The following is a 22,642-nucleotide window of genomic DNA, read 5'->3' on the forward strand; positions in this document are numbered from 1 at the left end:
ATACAGACTTGCTGAATCGATCCTTAATTTCTTACACTCCGTTCTGCTTCCTTTATGTTCAAGGAGGCTGAACACAAAATCCATCATAAATTACTCCCGCTTCCCTTCAGAAATCGGAAGTGGCTGCAAGAACCTTGTCGATTCCTGTCACGGGGCTATTCCTTGCTGACAATGTCTACTGTTCCTTTCATCATAAGAAATTCCTTGTAAGATCTCCATTTTAAACCTTTGCTCCTCGTGTCATGTAATTCAACCCTTTTACTCATAAAAACCAAATCAAGATCCTAGAATTAACCTGCGAATATCCGAGTCCTTTAGCATTGATCTTCCCTGACAAGTAATTAACTATGCTTCTTAAGTATTCATATCCGGCTCAACTTTTGCCCTACTATTACTGATAACTATCTCCTTCAGAGCCAGGCTACTTCTCCTAATGATTTCATACTAAGCATTTTTACAACCATATTAGTTTGTCTTGGATGAGTTTTAATGTTGTAGTCCTACTTCTTTGTGATCCTTGCTCACTTTCTTTGCTTCACTTTTCCTTCCGTTTGTATAAAGAACTATGGTAACCTCTTGTGATCTGTAAAGATCTAACATACTTTCTCATAGAAATACTGTTACCAACCTAAAATATTACTGTGGCCTGCTCCAAATCGTGAATAGAATGCTTCGATTTATGCTTCTTCCGTTGTTGAGATGCACAAGCACTCACTCTACCATACTGCATATATACAAACCTCAGTTCTTATGACAAATAATACTGTAGTATACCAAGTTCTCCCTAACCTCTTGCAGTGCTGAAATCGATGTAGTGGTTGGCCTGTTCTTAAGTTTAACATCATCCTCTTCACACTGATCTGATCACACCAATTTAACTTCTTTCTTTTCTAAAAGATGAACAGTGTCGCCATGGTGGATAACCTTTCTACAGGGCGACAGTAAGAATCGGCTTACCTAGAAAACTCTATATCTCAATAGCACTGATTGGTCGTAACTAAATTTACCACTGCTTCAATCCTTGAGGATTAACAAAATACTTTTAACCGAAATTGTGTGTCCCAAAAGGTTTCATTCGGTCAACCCACATTTAATTACCTCATATGTGTCTATTGTCTCTTAGAATACGTCCAAGATGTCACCCAGGCACACAGTCATGACGTGATCTCACCAATACCAAAATTCTCTATTTAAGGGGGGGTTGCACAAATGCAACTGACACATTCATTAATTCTTCATATCATGCTCGGGAACTCAAAGTGTCCATACCTTATTCATACTCTGTTTTTAAGTACATACTCCTTTCTAATTCATTACTGGAGTTATCCAAGCCTCAAATCACTTGGTAAAAATTCCTTGACACTCCTTAGCTTATTAAATAATTCCTTACTGTGAAACCATAGACGCCTATTTTCGTACCGTAATCTTATCCAGCTACCCTGAGTTCATACATAACTTCATAATGATATCTCCTTCCTTAAATAACACTAGAACACCTCAATAAAGAACAACACTAAGCTGAATGGCCCTCTTCGCTATCAATTCCTACCATTGAGTCTTTAACTCCTTCAACTCATTAGTGTCTTTTTGTACTTCACCCAAGAAATAAGCTTCATTCCTGGGGCGAACTCAAGAATAGACCCAATCTCCTAATGAAAAGTAACTGTGCAATATGGTATCTGATCAAATCCATCCAACCCTAGAATGATCTCCAGTCAACCATACCGGAGGAGAATTCAATCTGTAACTGCAGTACATCATGCTCATGCCTCCTACTAAAACATGTCATACTGTCTATCTGCAGGTTTAAAACTGTCACTACATCCCTTCAGCTGGCTGCTTCCTCAACTAACCACACTAATTTGGGCTCACCTCGAAACAGAGCCTCCTCTGTGGTGTTTCCTGTGATTTACCTTGCTTACTTGTTCCACTGTAGTAATAATCTTTTTATGCTGAAAAAAAAAACAGCGACAACCCTTTTTGAAAATAATATCCTCCAGTTGTACCTCACTAGCAGGGCCCGGAACGATGCCTTCCACACCCAACACATTAAGGCCACTTCTCCTGTTAGAGCCTAGCAACATCTGTCTTCCAATACTTCTGGCTATACCAGCCCTAGAACGATTTCCAATACTACTATCATGGCTGGTACCTTTACTGGACCTAAATCCAGGTCGGCAACTTCTATACCTGCGGCCATTCGGTGATCGGAAACTGTGATCACTACTGTAGATACCTTTCTTAAATTCTTACTGATCAGCATTACCTATATCTAAATATTGTGCACAGAGTGCACCCCATGGTCTATCCATTATCTGGCTGGGGCAGACATCGCCACGACACCAAAGTTAACCAATTATTAACTTATCACAATATCTTGGATGGAAGCTTTTAACCTCATCGCAACTAGGTACTACCTCTTACTTCCCAATCTCTATTAGTAGAAAACAATACGTGAGACCTTTTTCTCATATTTTGATCCCGCCATTATCCTCTATTCTACTGCAAAATTCCTGCATCCACGCCTTCTGCAGACTTGTAGATAAAACTATCACATTCGGCTCTAAAATGCTTGTCTCCTACGAGTCAAAGGATTCTAGTATCGTTTCTTAACCAAATTCCATCAGTACTCTACTCTTCTGTGGAGTAACCAGGACCTCCACGATCTACTCTATTCCTTCAATTTAATCCTCTTTTTACTACTAGATACCACCATTATCCCAATTTATAGCTCTCACTCCTGTTTACTGGATCCACCTATCTCACGGATGGATCTCTAGCTGACTAAAGTCTGAGTGAACAACTCCACGGTCTACTGAACATTTGGATCTCCCCGCCTGCTCGGTACAGTAAATGCGGCTCCTGACGAGCCTCTAACAACAGATTACTTTACTGGTTCAGATACCGATACAGTTCCTGTCCAACTTGGGAATCTCATCCCCTTACGTCGGGGTATCTGTCTAATTTCCCTACGGATACCACCACCATTTGGGCCCAACTTGAAAAGAAAACAAGGATGCACAGAGTGCGAAGTCTACAGGAAGTAAAACCTATGCTCTGATACCAAATTGACAGGACCCGACCCAATTTTCACTTTGGAATTCGAGCCAAGTCCTGTGCGTGTCCGACACCTGGCGAATGTCGGGCACAAAGGACCTTTTTACCCTTCTTGTTTCAAATTCTTTTAAACTCTCCCTTAGACTTCTGCCGGAATTTCGGCAGAGTCTCCCCTGTAATTTGACCAAACCCAAATTTTTTTCACCTGTTAAACAATCAAATAATTTCACACCAACTGCCAGAATAGGATAACCACTTATTTGCCAGCTTCAGTTTTCCACTAAAACCATATATCAGAGCAAATTCTAAAGTTCACAGGATTTCAAGAATTTTTCCACAAAACTCTACCTTACTTGGTGGTGCGGAAGCTAGGGATGGCCCGGTGGTGGATCCTGCGCACTTCTACGGCCTGGGGGCGAAAAACAGGTTGAAAATGTGAGTGGACAAAAATAATGTTCTTGAAAACAATTTTATAAACATAATAACCCCCATTTAAAAATAAGAAGGGATCTAAATCGAGGGTTTGTCTATATTTCAATACAGGGTATTCAAATAAGCATGTAAAAGCCTACTGATGACTGTGCTTGTATAATTGAACAAATATGTAAAGATATAAATGCACGAATATCAAAGAAACTGATATAAAATAACTGAAAGTCATAATTGAATAAAAGAAAACTCAAAATCCTTTAAAAATACCACCTATTTGTACCCCTGTCATATCTGTCAATTCTCCTGGCAGGTCTCGGGCGCCACGCAGTCTACCGAAGCCGCAAACTGGCGAAATCAGGGGACTATGATCAGCCTGATCTGCCGGCAGGTCCTCGATGACGCCAAGTCAGCTCGAGTCGCTCAGGCAGGATGCAGGGGACCGTAGTCAGCCTGATCTATAATCCTGGCAGGTCTCGGGGACACAGAGTCAGCCGAGCCGCAAATCCTGGCACTCACGGTCCGAGCGTCCCCGCAACTCGTGAGGCAAAGTCAAGTGCACTGACGTAAATTGAAATCGGACTGGATGTCCGTAGACATCGGTCCAACTCTGGGTAATCACCAAATAAAGGGTGGGTACATGGTGGTTCTAAAATAAACTATTTTTAGAAAAATCTAATAACTCACTGCCTTTCTTGTGAAACTGAAATGTAACTGCTGTCTCCTCTGATAGAGTTCTCAAACTCTGCTTTTTATATTTCTGGAACTTCAGTAACTAAACGACACGTAAATCAAAGCATTGTACCGCTCAAATCACGTTCGAAACGAATAGTTCATAAAAATTCTTCAAGATCAAATAATGAAAGTAATTCCATATAAACTGATTTATAAAAGCTTATTTGTATAAAATCATTATAAAATCATTTAAGTAATCTCATTGATATAAATCATTTATATAACTCATGAATATAAGATCGTTTACGAAAAAAAGTCCACTCACTGGTGGTCCGAGCTAGCTGGACCCTTAGTAGGTCCTTCCTGTAGGTCGACTGGACCTCTGGTGCCTTACTCGATCGATTTGGTGGAGAATTGAAGGAGAAAATCGAGCTCAAAGTGCAAATTGGAAATCCAGCAAAAATAGAGTTTTTCGACGAGCTCCGGCCACGGCAACTCCGGCGAAGGGTCAAGAAACGTCGGTGGTCGAGTGGTGGTTCGTTTGGTACCAATGGCGGAAATTGGCTCCAAGTGTGGCGGCCGTGGCATCAAGGAGAAGGAGGAAAGGTCGGTGGCTGGAGCAAAAAATCGGGAGGAGAGAGAAATGAGGAGAGAGAGAAGGAAAAAGGGTTAAAAATCTGACTTTTTGGCTAAATTACCATTTTGCCCTTCGCGCGAAAAAGTCAACTTTTTCTCTACTAAATTATGTGAGGGCAAAATTGTCTTTTTGCTAGAAGATATTATCCTTACTTTTTAGATATTTTATTTCTTTTTAGATATTTTGTTTTGGGTTATTACACAACCACACTACAAGCCTAAGTGGGGCCAAGCCACTCAAATGCCCGGGGCTTGCTTGAGTGGGTTGTGGTATGAGTAGTAATAAATTGATATGAGGCCCATTGATGGGCCGAGAAATTGGAAGTCTTGGGTTGCTTGGGAGCTTCGAGACTCAAGCCCATTTCTTAGGCCCAAACACATGGGTAAGCACAAAAGAGGAAAAAATAGCCCAATCAAAGTATAGCCCAACCAAAAAGCCCAACGTTTAATAAAAATAGCCCATTTACTTAGTGAACCTTGGCCCATACAATCGCCATAAATGAGCTACAAGGCTCCAAGCACCTGGCTGGAACAGAAGCCACGAAAGGAAGGTTTGAAGGTTCATTGAATAAAGATGCTGGGAGGTTCCAGCACATAGGAAGAGCAAGTTTCAAAGCAAGAAATATGTAAGGAACCAAGGGATACTAGCACGCAAGCTGTCAGGAAGAGGAGCACTCTTCAAACCAGAATGTATATCCATTTGCTTTCCTTCACCAGATCTAGCCAAGGAAGGAGAAAGAAAAGAAGAAGAAAAAGAGCCAAGGATGGAAGTCTCCCACTAAAGCAGCTGCGGGAAAGAAGCCTTGAGCTCACAAAATTCCTGGTTTTGTGCAAATATGCAAAGGGAAATTTCACTAAGATAGGAAAAATTAAGAGAAGAGAAGAGAAAGGAAGGGAAAAGCTTGGCCAAATGGGGTGGAAACCATTAGGGTTTCTTGGGGAATGAAGGTTTCCCGCAGCTATAAAAGGAGGTCTCTTCCACCCAACAAAACCAACCCAGATTCAGAGAGCAAGCTTCCTCTCTTACCGGCAAAATCCAACAATCTCGTGAACTATTCACCCTTCTTCTACATTTTCCTCTTCTGGTAGGCAGAACATCTGTCAAGCTACCGGAAGAACATTGTTCCTTATTTCTCCCATTCTTAGCCAAATCTCTTACAAGCTTCTCATTTCTTACCTTAACACTTCCCTTTTCTCCAAGAAAGCCTAAACTTCCCCTCAGTGCTAAACTCATGTTGATTTTGCTCCCATACCACATGCCTTTCATGCCAAGCTCAAAAGTATATCTGTAAGCATTAAGAAATCACTTGTAAGTTGTTGTTGTTTTAGTTGGTGAAGTTAATTAAAATACTTCCTAAGGCTCTGCTACCCTTTTGAAGCATTTTTGGGGCTTAATTTTCAAACTCAGACAAAGGGGACAATTTCATTAGTCTGCCCTATATGGCAGCTCAGCCCATTTACAGCTGCCAGAAGAAAATTCCCCTACAACGTCATGGCTGACGCCAGCCTGATGTCAGCAAATTGGTTAAATTTTTTTACAAGTAAAAAAGTTTGACTTCTGTGCACTGATGCCAGCCTAGCTTTAGCCTTTCCTTTCCGCCAATTGCTAGAATCCATGTGGCGGCCTCTGGGCGCTCTGATCGGATTTTCTCATCCAATCCAATGGTTGCCTTTTTTTTTTTTTGGCAATAAAATTATGAAAAAATTATTCAAAAAAATATTTAAAATATACCCAAAAATTATGTATTTTTTTTCTATAGATACCTACCAATAATCTTCACTTTCAATACCAAATCCTCATACATTTTCTTCTCCTTCTATTATTATTCACTTTATACTCAATATTTTATTCACTTTCAAATTTCATTTTTATTCATTATCTTATGACATCTTCCATTGAAACCGGAAGGACATGGAGCACCATTGAAGATGTTCTATTGTGTGAGTACTGGGCCCAAATTAGTCATTGTCTAGTCACGGACAATGAGATAGAATTCTCTCATATGTGGAGAAAAATTCATGTCGAATTTTGTGAAAGATCAGGTTCAGGTCGTACGGAAATGGCTTTGTCTAGTAGATGAATTTTTTTGAATAAAGAGTTGGGGAAATAGAGATATATATTGGCAAAAGCGAGGGACAACCATAGAAGCAGGAAAAACTTAGCAATGAGGTTAAGTATTTATAATTTTCATTTTATTAATTTGAATGTCCTAATTTTTATTTATTTATTGTTTCTTGCATTTCCAATATTTTGTTAAGTTTCTTGCATTTCCAATATATATTTTTTTAAATATTTCTTGCAATTCCAATATTTTTTTAATGTTTCTTGCATTTACAATATTTATTTCAATTTTCTTGCATTTCTAATATTTTGTTAATGTTTCTTGCATTTTAATATTTTGGTAATGTTTCTTGCATTTCCAATATTTTGTTAATGTTTCTTGCATTTCTAATATTTTGTTAATGTTTCTTGCATTTCTAATATTTATTTAATGTTTCTTGCATTTCTAATTATTTTTGTGTAATAGATTATGCCAGCACAAATGTGGTTCGGTGCCATTGGACAAGGCAAAAAATCTTTCATCCATGACCAATGTTGGTGGTGGTGAAGAATTGTTTTAGATTCAGAATTATTCCAACGGGTCCGCCCCTCGGATTCAATTCTATCGGGTTCGCCTTTGGATTCTCCGATGAGTCAAGACTCACCAATCCAAAAGGTATCGAGTGCAATTGGAAGAAAGGCGACAAAGGCCAACATAGGGTGACAGGACCCGACCCAATTTCCACTTTGGAATTCGAGCCAAGTCCTGTGCGTGTCCGACATCTGGCAATTGTCGGGCACAATTGACCTTTTTATCCTTCTTACTTCAATTTCTCTTTAAATTTTCCTTAGACTTCTGCCGAAAATTCGGCAGAGTCTCCTCTGTATTTTGACCAATCCCAAAATTTTCACCTGTAAAACCATCTCAAATATTTCACCCAACAGTCAGAATGTTTCCAGTAATCAATTCAATTCTAATCTCCAAATTTCCAACTGGATATCAGAGCATATTCTCAAGTTCTCAAGGTTTAAAGGATTTTCTACAGCTCTACCTTACTTGGCGGTGCAGAAGCTCTGACTGGCCCGGTGGTGGATCCCGCGTACCTCTATGGCCTAGGGCGAAAAACAGTTTGCAAATGTGAGTGGACAACAATAATGTTCTTCAAAACAATTTTCATAAACATAATATTCCCCATTATAAAAAGAAATTTAGCTAAATAAACTGAATACGTACTTTCTGCGCCAAGCATATTCAACTCAAGGCATTCTATATCAGTCATATTCAAGTTCGAAAATTTCATACAAAACCACTGAAATCAAAGCTTTCATAAAACTGCTGAAATCAAACGTGTATAAGAACTCTGTACTCAAACATTGCATAACTGAACAAATACAAAGGTATATATGCTTGAAAAATCAGAAAAGCTGATTTAAAATAACTGAAAATCATACTTGAATAAAAGTAACTCAAAATCCTTTGAAAATACCACCAAGTTGTACCCCTGTCATTTCCGTCAATTCCCTGGCAGGTCTCGGGCGTCACACAGGCTACCCGAGCCGCAAACTGGCGAAATCAGGGGACTATGATCAGCCTGTCCTGCCGGCAAATTCCTCGGTGACACCAAGTCAGCTCGAGTCGCTCTGGCAGGATGCAGGGGACCGTAGTCAGCCTGATCCGCAATCCTGGCAGGTCTCGGGGACACAGAGTCAGCCGAGCCGCAATCTGGCAGGTCTCGGGACACCAAGTCTGCCGAGCCGCAAATCCTGGCACTCACGGTCCAAGCGTCCCCGAAACTCGTGAGGCAAAGTCAAGTGCACTGACTGAACTATAATCAGACTGGATGTCCGTAGACATCGGTCCAACTCTGGGTAATCACCAAAGAAAACGGGTACGAGGTGGTTTTAAAATAAATTCCTTTTTTTAAAAAAAAACTATCTGAAGAGTAACTGTAAAACTTAAGTCGTGCTGCGGTCTCAACTGATTCGAAATGCAAACTCTGTTTCTATAACTGGTAAAGAAGCAGCACCGACTTATAGAACTATTACTGTAATAATCGTGTTCGTAACCATAATAAAGCTTACTCAAAATCAAATAAGGAAATTTATTCGAATAAACTCATTTATCAAAACTCATTTATATATAATCAAATTAAAATCACTTATAAACTTATTTATATAAAATCACATTAAATCATCCATGAAATCTGATTTATGAAAGAATGTCCACTCACAGATGGTCCGAGCTACTTCGACCTCTCGAAGGTCTCCTTTACACTTCTGCCGAGCTCCTGGTGCCTGATTATCCCGAAAGATTAAATTAATAAACTGCTGAATAAAAACGAAATTCAACTAAACACCCTGCCCTCGGCTCCTAAAAATACGTGCTTTTCAACTCAATTTACTCCTATACCCACATTAGCTTTTCCAGACAGTTGGACCAATTCTTGGGAGGTACGATACTCAGCTAAGCGATAACTGTCAGATCGGCCGACCCGGGACCCGTGGGGTCCACGATCTCCGATGGCCAATCTAGACTTCCCGGAAAGTTTCTTATAGGACGGGAACCATGTTCTGCGAATTTGGCCCGAAACGGACGGTCAGATTTGCCAAAATCGCATTATCGCTTAAAACTCTAACCCTAGCCCCAGGGTTCGCGATTCCGGAGTATCCGGGACTCCGATTCGCAATCCGTCGAATCCTACGCGATCCTGAAGTCACGTAGACCAACATATCCGAAATTCAGTGCGATCCGACTATTTAACGACACTGCACCCACGGATCGCGCGATATGGAAAATCCGTTCGGGGCTCAAACGGACTCCGAATTGAGATCCGCGAAATCCCACACGCTCGTGAAGACACGAGGACCTGAAAACTGGCCAGAGCCATGCCACCACCCTGGCCCACGCGCTGCCACACGCGCGGGGCAGGTCGGGTGTCCAAAGCGATTCGGGTGTGCCGAAAAATCGTGGAACCGAGACTCCAAACTCCTACCCTAGGTAAAACACCCCATTTGGAGTCACTTTTGTTCTTGGACTACCCCCAAAGAGTGGCCAGAAACAGTAGTTTCGAAGGGCCAAAGTTTTGGCCAAACTTCAAGTCGAAAATCGAGTGATCTAGAGATAAAATCGATCAAAGCCCAGCCTACCATCAGTTAGAGCATGAAAAATAGGTGAAGATCCATACCTCACTCGAAAGATTTGGTGAAGAAATGAGGGAGATATTCGAACTGAAAGTTCGAACATGACCGACGGCAACAATGGCCGATTCCGGCCAGGCTCCGGCGCCCCCGCGGCTGGTGCTGGTCGGGGAAGGACGGCGGGCGAGCTGGGTTTCGATTGGCACCGGTGCCGGAGATCGGTTCGTACGGTGGTGGCGGCGGGAGCGACTGGAAGGAGGGAAGGTCGAGGCGGCTGTGTAATCGGGAGGAGAGAGAGTGAGCTGACGAGGGAGAGAGAGAGAGGGTATGAAAATCTGACTTTTTGGCCAAATTACCATTTTGCCCCTCGTGGTTTTTAGACCATAACTTCTTCGTTACGGCTCCGATTCGGGTCTACTTCGTGTCTACGAACTCCTTTCGCCGCGCTCTACGCAATGGCGTAGGCGGAATTCCCAAATTATTTCTCGATCAAAGAGTCAAATTTTCCCCTTTTAAAATAATGCGAGGGCAATTTGGTCATTTCGCTAAAAGATATTTTCTTTACTTTTTGGATATTTTCTTTCTTTTTAGATATTTTGTTTTGGGTTCTTACATAGGGAGTACATCCAACAATGATACTGCAAAATATTTGGAGCAAATTGCAAGGAATGGCACCATGAGAATTGAATTAGAAATGAAAAAAGATGCGGACAAGAAGGTAATGAATGAAGAATATGCAAGAGAAAAGGAGTATGTATGCAAAAAAGACACTGAGAAGAAGGATTGAGAAACCATGGTCATAGATACGAGTCATATGTCCCTTGAAACAAAACAATTTTGGAAGCTAGAACGAAGGAATATTTTGAGAAGGAGACGTTTTCGTGACAATAGACCTAGTAACACCGATTGGTTAAATGATCAAAACCATTAAGTTAGTTTGCTTGTCTTTTATTTAATTGTACTTCAATGTTTTGTATTAAAGTAGTTCTAATTTTTGTCATTTATTTAATTGCATTTTAATGCTTTTTATTAAAGTAGTTCTATTTCTTGTCTTTTATTTAATTAGTAGTAATTCTTAACTAGTTGTATTGCTTTTCATTAAGTCAATAAAGAAATCATTCCAAAAGATACTTTTATTCAACACATTGCATACATCTAACAAAACATAAACCACAATCAAAGCATAAATAGCAAAAACCACAAACAAAGTATTAAAAAAAATAATAAAAAAAAAACCACAACCAATAGCATAAATAAAAATAAACCACAACCAAAACATAAATGAAAATAAACCACAACCAAAGCATAATTATAAATAAAACTTCAAGAAAGCATCTTCACTTGACTTCATTCACTTGCATTGCCTCTCACCGCCCATAAATGCTCTATCAAGTCAACTTGACGTCCTTCATGAATATAAGACGATTGCATCTCGTATATCCATCAGTCATTTAGTTCATCAAATGACCATTCCTAACCAACGGTTCATACTCCATTGGTTGTGCATTTGGGCCTATGAACCTTTCATAAATTCTTGTCAAGGTCATGTTCATGCAATCCGGTTCGAACATTTCTAGAGCATCATAATCATACTCATCTTATGGAGGATGATGCAAGTCATCATGATGCTCCTCAAGACCTCCTCATCAAACATACGCGTAGCACCCTAATAATAGCCCAAGGAGCTTGGAGGATACCAAAGCACCTTTCGACATCTTTCCTGTAATCCTCCTGATAGAAAGAAAATAAGTTTTCCTTCTCGGATCGGGGGTGCGGGATTGATTTGACAAATATGGTCTACCTCGGGTAGATGTTGTCTGCTAGATAATAGCAATTCCAGTATACGGTATTGTTGATTTCATAGGAGATATTCAAGGCTTCACCTCTCAAGACATTGTTGAATATCGGTGATTGACCCAACACGTTCAAGTCATTTTGTGATCCGGCAACTCTGAAGAAAGCATGCCAAACCCATGTATTGAATCCAGCAACAGCTTTAAGGATGATATTTTTTTGCCCTTTCCTATTTCCATAATCTTCTTGCCAGGTAGTTGGGCAATTCTTCCATTGCCAGTGCATACAGTCGATGCTTCCAATCATGCCAGGAAAATCTCGAGCTTCGACTTTCTGTAGAAGTCTTTAGAGGTCCCTAGGCGTAGATTTGCGGAGGTAGTCCCTGCTGTAGAGAGTTTCAATTGCATAACAAAATTTAACCACCCTCTCTAGAGTAGTGGACTTCCCCATCCTAGTAATCTTATCCACCTGATCAGCAAATGAACCATACGCCAGCATTCATATAACAGCCTTAAGTTTTTGCTCGAAGAAGCCCCAAAACCCCAGCAGCATCACACTTCTAAACGAAGTATGCGCCGTAATTGCAAATAAAATGCATGACTTTATTGAATAAATGAGGTTGCATCCTATATCGCCCTCGAAATTTAACATCATCATACACATAATTTGGGATAAAGTAATCTTCCAAAAGATTCTTACCCCGAGAATGCCTATGTCTGTCCATATTCGGGCCACGACTGAATTGTGAACCACGCGGCGACCTTGGCTTGATTGCTCGAGCAAACCCACTGCAATGGCAACGGCTTCATCTTCTTCGTGTTGCACTCTTTTTTCTTCAGCTCGTCTACACCTTCTTTCTTTTATTTCTCGGTCTTGCCTCGCTAAGCATCTCTTCATGTATGACATTGAGAGTGGAGTATGAAATCTAAAATTTGATAAATGAAAACATAGAGAAGATCTGGTGTGAGAGGTATCAGCTGAGCCTCTGATTTATAGAGAGATTTTGGCAAATAGAGATGACACGTGGCGCGATTTTAGAGGGTGAAAATCTTATCTGAAATTTGAAATTTGAAATTGATATGAATTTTGAAACTGAAAATCTTATTCGAAAAATTCAATCGAGTTATGAGATATGAATTTTATAATCAATATTGACATGTACGAACCCAAAAATCTTATCCGAAAATATTCTCTAATTTAATTGTTCAGGTAAAAAAAAAAACAAGAAGAAGAAAAAGGAAAAGTGAATAGTATTTGCCCTTTGCCATGGCAACGGGTGGAAGCACATCTTTCTTTTTGTAAGGGCTGCCACTATTCATGTGAATAGTAACAACCCTTGTCTTGCTTTTGCCCTTTGCCATGACAAATATATGGAAGTGCTTTAAGTACCAATTTCAAATTCCCATAAGGAAGGGAAAATTTTTTTTTTCCCCCTTAAATAGAGAGATTGGATCAATCAAGGAAATTTAATGAAAATTAAATCCCTAATTTATGGTGATATCCCTATCTTAAGTGTAAACAATTGGCCAATTAAATGGAGCACAATTATTGACCTAAGGAATATTCCCATTATCCATCTGGCGCTTCATGATTGGTTGCCGAAATATGTGTTCCCATAACGATCATCTAGTTAATTCACATACATTCAATCTAATGGGTTCTTGTTTTTGTAGCAAATTGTTGTAAAATCCAAATATTTTCTTTCATATCAATCAATTCAAATGGGGCCTAATTCTGTCTTTCCTTCTTGCTTTTTTATTTTTTATTTTTATTTTTTTCTGGTATGGTTAAAATATCTTTCGTTCCTTTAAAACCCAAAAATTTAAGAAAGCATGTACATAAAATGGCTAGAAGGTTTGTACTTGATTTATAAATGCAATCTATCCTTAATTCTTAAATAAATAAAAAGGTGTAATGACTTTGGGTTTTTTATTACTATTTAGAAAATAGTAATGCATTCAACCAAAATTACATAGAAAGAATGAGCATCTTAATGGTGGCCCTAATTCCCGAACCAAATGGGACCACCCATTCATGTTTATTTGGATTGCAATAACATGATTGGTACTATAAAGAAATAAAGAAAACAAATGCATTTAAAATTATTTTTTGGATTTTAGATCCATTTTGAATATACGTGATCATCTAGTTAGTTCATATACATTCAATCTAATGGAGTTTTATTTTTTGGAGCAAATTGTTATGAAATCCAAATCTTTTCTTTCATAGCAATCAATCCAAATGGAGCCTAATTCTGTCTTTCCTTCTTGTCATTTTTTGTTGAAATATCTTTCCTTCTTTAAAACCCAAAAATATAAGAAAGCATGTACTTAAATGTCTAACAGACCTTGTGCTTGATTTATAAATGCAATGTATCGTTAATTCTAAAAAACAAAAACAAAAACAAAACAAAAAACAAAGGTGTCATGACTATGGTTAAACGTCATTAAAAGCTCAAATGTTTCACAAACTAAGCTTATAGTGCAGACAAATGTTTATTTCCCCCTTTCTTTTCTTTTCTATATTTTTCTAGTAACACCCAACATGAAAAATAACTTTTTGTCAACGAATAGCAAATAACGTTAACATTCAATAATATTACCTGTAATTCAAGCTTAGAAGCAAAATATTTATTATAAATAACTTTTTAATTATCAACAAGCAAGCTATTTGAATTTTTAGCTCATTATATTATAAACAACTATGTCGCACCAAAAATATTGAAAGAAATTTCTGCCATATATCCAACCAAATATAGGAATATATAATTAATTAATTAATACTGTACATAGTCTACCTATTGCTCAAAAATAACAATAAATAAGAAGGATGATTTGGCAGCATTATTTCAATTTTTATTGAACAAAAATGAGAGACCTCTTTCAATTTCTCAAAAAAGTGATTGTGTGATGAGAGGCCAAGGTAGGCAGCACGCTGGGGTGTGATGGTTCTTGACCCGTGAGGTGTAGTATTCGTACCTAACACCCCAATCTAATATCAAGTTGAGGTTGCTACCCACCCATTGAGGATGGCAGGCCCTACTAACCCGAGGGTGGGGGCGTGCTTTGTGCGACTTCACCAAGGTGAACAGTCCAAGACCATCACACCTCACTTAACAAGGCTTGCTCAAATAACCAACCACTTTAATGCCCTACTTAGTTACAAGCCCACGCTACTAGGCTCAGCAATTACAAGATGTCATGTAAATCTTTATAAGCACTTATAATATTGTGTATTTTTCCAATGTGGGACTGTACAATAAGCCAATGCCATCATTAGGACACCCCAGTACCAGTAGTGATTTCAAAATGTTTGTTAGCAAATACCTATCTACTACCTCTACAATACTGAAATTACAAATTATCCTGCGCGTTACTCCACCTGAGAGGAATGAGTAGCCATGAAGGGATTTAAGTACAGGAAGTGTGACCCCCTTGGGATGAATTGATTCATTAACAAGTCAACGGCAAAAGTAATCATATCCAAACTAATATTTTAATTAAATTATTATCGATTCATATAATATTATATGATTCATTGATTCACCCATATTACTTTTATATATACAGTACTCATGATCCTATGTATCCAACACCAATCATGTGTTGCTGAGAGTACATTAATTTTCAATGTCCTAAGCTTCGGAGCCAAGCCTAACGGTGTAATAGATTCTACATAAGCTTCTCTGGATGTATGGACTGCAGCATGTAGCAAAAGGAAGATATTTGCTTCGCAATGCTATAGTTTTCAAAGGTGATAACTGTGGGAGCAAATATTTTCATCTCCAATCACAGCACGCCACGAATTTGGGAAAAAAAGATTATCTCTTAAATTAATTAATTGAACCACTTTATCTGGCTAATTAATTAATTGGGATAAATATATGAATTAATATGACATTAGCTTTAATTCGGATATTATCCTAATGAAGAGAAGATAATATCATTAATTCAGATATTTTCTTCATAAAATGAGATAATATCATTTAATTCAGATATTATCTAAGTCCGACTCGATCCCTACGAATTTGGGTAGAGAATAAACTCAGCATATTCTCTACGAAATCCTAACCCCGAGGCTACTACAAATAGACGACCTCATTCATCATTCAAGGTACATCTAAACCTACTCCTAATACCCGAGAAAAATACCTGAAGCTCTCTCTCCCTCTGCACTCTCCATATTTTCTCCACACGGCTCTGGCCACCACACACGGCTCTGGCCGCCCGGTTCACACCATACATACAACTCCGTACCCTTTGCTTAGCTATTATTTTCCTACAAACACTCGAACTAACTTAGGCATCGGAGGGCCTTTGGCCAACATCCCCTGGGTGTGGTCTATTTACTCCAATCTTTTTTTACAGGAAACGAGGAAGAGAGAGAAGGAAGGTCGAAGGTTGAGGGATCTAGAAGCGAATATTCTCCCGTGAGATTATTTGCACAAACATTTGGTGCTTTCATTGAGAGCACGAGTTATACTCAACGCATGCTCAAGGAATCCGTTCCTTCTATTTTCCAATCCACCGAAGCCTTCCAAACAACCATGGTTGCAAGCAAGCGCACGAGGAGCAAAGCCGCCGCAACGGCTTAATCCATGACGGGCCAAAGCTACTCCTCCCACGATCCAGCGATCGACATGGTGGCTCAACCATCTCTTGCCGTCATGAACCCACAACAAACCCTTGTTGTCGCACCATAGCAGCAGCCCCGTGTGACTGGAACCATCGTGCCATCCGCCGGACTAGTAGCTAGGACCACCGCACCAGCCTCTGCCGCCATCGTACCATCTCAAGGTCCCGTCGCTGAATCTAGCCACCTTCATAGCTCCGCCGCCTAGCATGGTGGAACCTCACATTAAGGTGGGCTCACTACCATTGCCGACTTTTGCCCAATTTTAGAGCAACTTCAAGCATTCCCTTCATGGCCTCCACGCTCGACGCACGCTCCCACCTACACATCCAATGAAACCCTAGCCTGTGTGCAATTGGGCTCCACACATTTCTTTCCTCCCGATCCACGAAGTCAAGTAGACCTTAATCTGATAGTTGACCAGCTAACTCGGAGAATGGACAACCAAAACAATTTGATGAGGCAATTTCTCAATCAAATAAACTTGGCTCAAAACCTTGGCCTTGGAAAACAGGGCAAAAAGAGAAGGATGAACGAACGCACCGATAGGCAGTTCGGTGGAAACCAAGCAGGTCGAGCAAGAGTAAGCAGACAAGGAAATGCACAACAACGCGATCAGCTTGCCGACATGTCGCAAGCATCCGCAAGCGACACTCAGAGCAGACGAAGTCTCCCATCCATATTGAATTTAAGGACCAACATGCATGATAGGTTAAGCCCACAACTTGGCATCCGCGCCCGCCTAGGCCCCCAAGGAGGTCAAACCGACAATCATCACAATGAGGACCGTGAAGAAAGGCGCTCTACTACTCTCTCTCTCAGAACCAATTCTCGTCACCAAGTTACAAAAAATTCCTCGCAAATGCAGTCCACCCTTGCAAACCGAGAAAGTCAACCCTTGCAAACCAATGAGGAAGTTAATCAGCCTCGCCCAAATCGTAAAGGTCATCAACGTGGCCGACCAGCCATGTGTGCGGAAGACATTGAGAAGCTTGTGAATAACCGACTTCAAGACTTAAAGATTGGAGGAAATTTTGAAGATGCACTACGCATGGAGGTAGACCAAGCAAACTCCTCACCTTTCACCACCGAAATCGAGCAAGCTGCTCCCTCAAAACGATTCTCAATGCCCTCTTTCACATGCTTCAAAGGGGATTTCGAACCCTAGCTGACAACGGGGGAGCAACTCCTACTTGACTCTTCTCAACAGAAGGGATCCATGGCTTCTTCCTTAATAGTGACACATCCTTCGCCCGCGAAGTCGCAGCTTCATTTATTGAAGACTTGACATCAGCCTTCCTTCTTTAGGGGGGTCCGGCAGAACACTCCTTCTACCCAGCCGGCAGATCATCAGAGACTGGACCATTTTGCTTCCATCTCTCAACACCTTGGGCAGGGGGCAAACCACCAACTTTTTTCCGATACTCGCTCAGCAACAACCACTGGCCACTGCCGCTCCAACCGTCTTCGGCTACCAGTCACAACGTCAACCAGCCTGGTCCCACCCAGCTAGTCCTCACCACGAAAAAGAGAAGACGAAGAAAATATATACATGCTCGACTTATCTTGGGATGCACAACAACTCCTCTCTTCGACAAGCAGTACAAATTCTCTCTTTCTCAAGCTAGAAAGTAGAGAAGTTAAGTTTGCGATGTGACACAGAGTGAAGAGAAGCCCTTATTTATACAAGTTGGACAACTCAAGAAGGAATCGCAAGCTCATTCCTATTAGGAATGTCAGAAGCCTACACCAATTGGGAATCCAATTCCAACAACTTGGGTCAATTTTTTTCTGTCGTTAAGGTGGAGAACTGAACCAAGAATTCTCTTTCTTTATCATCAATCGAATCACTGTTCGAGACCCAGGATTCTATTTTATCATCAATCCAATCACCGTTCACGTTTTTTCTTTTTCTTATCAATGAATAGATCTCTTTACTTGTATGACTTAGATGTCTCGTATTTCTCGAAAAAGCGATTCGATTGATGGGATTTGGTATGATACTTATGATATCGATGAGATTGATATTCAAATATTTCTTCTTAGAACGTATTGATTTGACCCCATAAGCGGGACCACCACCCCATAGCATGTTGCCGACAGAAGCAGAACCCCGTATTTCTTCTAGAGAATCTCCTAATTGTTCCCGAGCAACTAGAAAGAGATTCTTTAACCAGAAAGAATTCAGTTCAGATGTAGGATACCTATCCAGAAGTTTTCGCAACTCAATCATGTATGATGGAATCATCAAAGATTTGACCCTTTCGAACTCTGTCTGTAACTCACTATAGGCTCGAGAAACAAAGAGAAGATGTGTACGAACGAGATATCCAGCAACAAGAAGAAGGAAAAGGATTGAATAGAGGAACTCCCGAACATTTGGCGATCTCAGATGTGTCGATATCAATGATGACTCATTATTTCGATGAATCATTTCTTCGGACGGAAGAAGATTATGTAAACACTTACTCGAAATATCACTTATCAGATTCCATTGTGGAAGACACAATTTTTTCTGAAGAATTCGCCATGATATATCTGATCCATGCATAATATCATGAAAAATGGATACAAATTTTTGGCTGCTACTTAGTATCGGCAATAGGTCTGAAAAAGTATCTAAAAATATAAAATTTAGATATTTGTATCCTGTCGAAGTAAGGAACCATGGCATATATGTTTGGAATATATTCCATTTTGAGAGAGTTGAAAAAGCACTATCTCGTTGAAAGGTTCTATACATCTGCCCTTTCTCAAGGCATTTGTGGGAGCAAATATTTTCGTCTCCAATCACAGCACGCCACGTGAAAAAGAAGATTATCTCTTAAATTAATTAATTGAACCAGTTTATCTGGTTAATTAATTAATTGGGATAAATATCTTAATTAATATGATATTATTTTTATTTAATAAGATAATATCATTAATTCGGATATTATCCTAATAAAGAGAAGATAATATCATTAATTCATATGAGATATTATCTTCATAAAATGAGATAATATCATTTAATTCAGATATTATCTAAGTCCGACTCGATCCCTACGAATTTGGGTAGAGAATAAACTCAGCATATTCTCTACGAAAACCTAGCCCCAAGGCTCCTATAAATAGACGACCTCATTCATCATTCAAGGTATATCTAAACCTACTCCTAATACCCGAGAAAATACCTGAAGCTCTCTCTCCCTCTCCACTCTCCATATTTGCCTCCACACTGCTCCGGCCACCACACACGGCTCCGGTAGACCGGTTCACACCATACATACAACTCCGTACCCTTTGCTTAGCTATTGTTTTCCTACAAACACTCGAACTAACTTAGGCATCGGAGAGCCTTTGGCCAACACCCCCGGGTGTGGTCTATTTACTCTAATCTTTTTTACAGGAAACGAGGAAGAGAGGGATCTGGAAGTGAATATTCTCCCGTGAGATTATTTGCACAAACAATAACTGCAAAAGCTCAGATATTACTTTTCAAATTGATGGAACATTGATAGCTTCGTCTGATTACCGGATCCTTGGCCAATCTTTTAACTAGCTAAGCTTCGAAGGCGTTATCGGTGTGTTCATTATCGGAGGTGCCCTTGATGCTAAAGGTACCGCCTTGTGGGCATGCAAGTTGGCTAGAAGCACTGATTGCCCCAACAGAGGAGCCACAGTTAGTAATTTGTGCTTTCTTGTCGATCAAGTGAAATTTTGTTTAAATTTGTTGTCTACCTTACCCTACCAATCTCTTTGTGTTCTATTGTTTCCTAAATTCTGATATTTTTGTCCCCACTGATACATAGAGTTTAAGTTTTACAAAGTCCAAAAACATTAACATCAATGGACTAATGTCATTGAACAGCCAGATGTTGAGAATTAAGTCGCATACTTAGCTTAAATCAACCTACAGATGACAATCCTGCAGATTGGAAGTGAAGAGAATGAAGAAATTGAAGAGATGAAGAATTTGCCATTTTTAGAAATAGCCGTTAGTTTCCATGTGTAACAGATAGTTTTATTTCTATTTTTAGAAACCTACATAGTTGTTATTCTGATCTCATTTAGATTGTACTGTGTCATCCGATCTTTCTCCAAGTGGAAAGATTGTAGCCTCCTATGGTCCGTATGGCTGGAGATGAGTCCTTGCTCCCTAAAATCTGAATTTTGACTAAGAAGAGGAATATAGTCATGTAATTCCTTTGTGTTTTTGATAGTGAAATATAATGAACTTTCAAAATCCTCTGTTTTCTATCCTTCTTTCTCTGCGTATATTTCTCCTAAAGGTTTCAGCTTTTGTTTTTCAACCTAAAATATAAAGTTTGATATAGATTCATGATGGTATCAGAGCTCTGGGTCTAATTCCAGAGCGGGGCATAAGCTGTAAGAAAAGGCTTTCCTAAAAAAATCCCCAAAAGGGATAAAGGTGGTTGTTTTATTGGTTGGTTTGCTAATACTCACTTAGAAAATGGTGGGATCAGGTTCTTCAGTGGAGATTTACGAACTCCACAGTTTGATGGTGCAAACTACGACTTTTGGGCTGTCAAAATGGAGACTATCCTCATAGCACATGATCTATGGGATGTAGTAGAGGTCGGAGTACAACCTCAGCTGATTCTCGAGGAGGAACAAGGCTTTGGAGGTGAAAGAAGTGAGGCTAAGAAAGTTCCAGTGGAAGAACCCACCATCTCCAGAGAAGACAAAATAAAAAACGCCACGGCGCTGAGATCATTCAAGGGGCATTAACTAATGAGCTCTTCCCTCGCATCAGAAATGAAAAGACTGCAAAAGGAGCTTGGGATATCTGAGAAGAGAGTTAAGAGGAGATAAAAGGGTAAGAGCTTTAAAACTTCAAGCAGTTATAGCAGATTTTGAGTATATGAGAATGACAGATGGTGAAAGCCTAGATAACTATTTGGCTAGGTTTTTTGGAACTGTGAATAATCTGAAATCACTTGGTGAAGATGTGTCTGAAACAAGAATTGTGCAAAAACTTTTGATGAGTCTAAGTAGAAAATATAAGTCCATTGTGTCTATCATTGAAGAAACTCGAGATCTTGATGTTATTAGAGTTGAAAAGTTCATTGCATTTGTCAAGGTCTATGATAAAAGGAAGGACTTGCATGATGAAAGAGATAAATTGATAGGAACTGAGAGAGCTTTTAGTAGCCTCAAGGTTGGAAATAACCAAGTCACTGGTACTTATAAGGGTTCATAGAGTAGGCCAAATCAAAAGTGGTAGGAACAAGACTAAAAGGGATCAAATTGGTCTCAAAGTGGAACTTGAACAACAACAATGGCTCAAGCTGGAATAATAGTGCTGGAGGAAATTGGAACAATAGATTCAATTCACAGAACAAGCAAGGAAGTAGCAGTCAAGGTGGTGTGAAACCACAGTGTCAAGTGTGTCAGGAGTATCATTTTGGTGTATGCAGATACAAAGGAAAAGCTAGGTGTGGAAAATGCAATCGGTTTGGTCATACTGCAAAGGACTGTGATAGTCATAGTCACAAACAAGTAGCCAACTGTGCGAAGAAAGAAGAATTAACCACAGGAACTATGTTCTGTGCTTGTCACACTGCAAGTATGCAAGATAGAAGTGTATGGTTTGTGGACAGTGCATGCAACAATCACATGACATCTCCAGAGTCTGTGTTAATAAACATTGACATAACTGTGACTTGTAAAGTTAAAATGGGCACTGGAGATCTTGTACAAGCAACTAGAAAAGGAACTCTAGTGGTTGAAACTTAGCGTGGGAAAAGATATATAAATAAAGTGTTGCTTGTTCTGGGTTTAGATGATAATTTATTAAGTGTAGGCCAGATGATGGAGCATGGTTACTATGTTCTATTTGGGGGTAACATGGCAGTTATCTTTGATGATAGTATCCTCAATAATGTTGTAGCAAAAGTGGTCATGGGAGGAAATTGATGTTTTCCTCTTTCACTAGAATCTATAACACCCGCAGCAAGAAAAGCATCAGTGATTGAAGATTCTTGGATCTGGCGCAAAAGGCTTGGACACTTGAACTTTGTTAGCTTAAAGAAGATGTAGCAAAAGGAAATGGTACTTGGATTACCTGTTTTGACAAAAATGGAAGATTTGTGTGAATGGTGTGTTTCAGGGAAACAACACAATTTGACAAAGAAAAAGCATGGAGAGCAAATTATCCACTTGAATTGGTATACACAGACTTGTGTGGACCAGTGCAAAATGAGTCCATTGGAGGAAATAGGTATTTCATCACATTCA

At 39.7% G+C, this 22,642-nt stretch overlaps 1 protein-coding gene across 1 annotated transcript; it reads right to left on the bottom strand.

Moving 5' to 3' along the window:
• Positions 1-18,182: 18,182 nt before the first annotated feature.
• On the bottom strand, positions 18,183-19,149 carry LOC117635242 (protein Ycf2-like). Its single transcript, XM_034369595.1, has one exon. The coding sequence runs from the start codon at positions 19,143-19,145 to the stop codon at positions 18,183-18,185; it is 963 nt and encodes a 320-aa protein (XP_034225486.1). The 5' UTR covers positions 19,146-19,149.
• Between the last annotated feature and the right edge of the window lie 3,493 nt (positions 19,150-22,642).

The sequence above is a fragment of the Prunus dulcis genome, chromosome 7 (genome assembly GCF_902201215.1).
Source record: "Prunus dulcis chromosome 7, ALMONDv2, whole genome shotgun sequence".
Classification (NCBI taxonomy): domain Eukaryota; kingdom Viridiplantae; phylum Streptophyta; class Magnoliopsida; order Rosales; family Rosaceae; genus Prunus; species Prunus dulcis.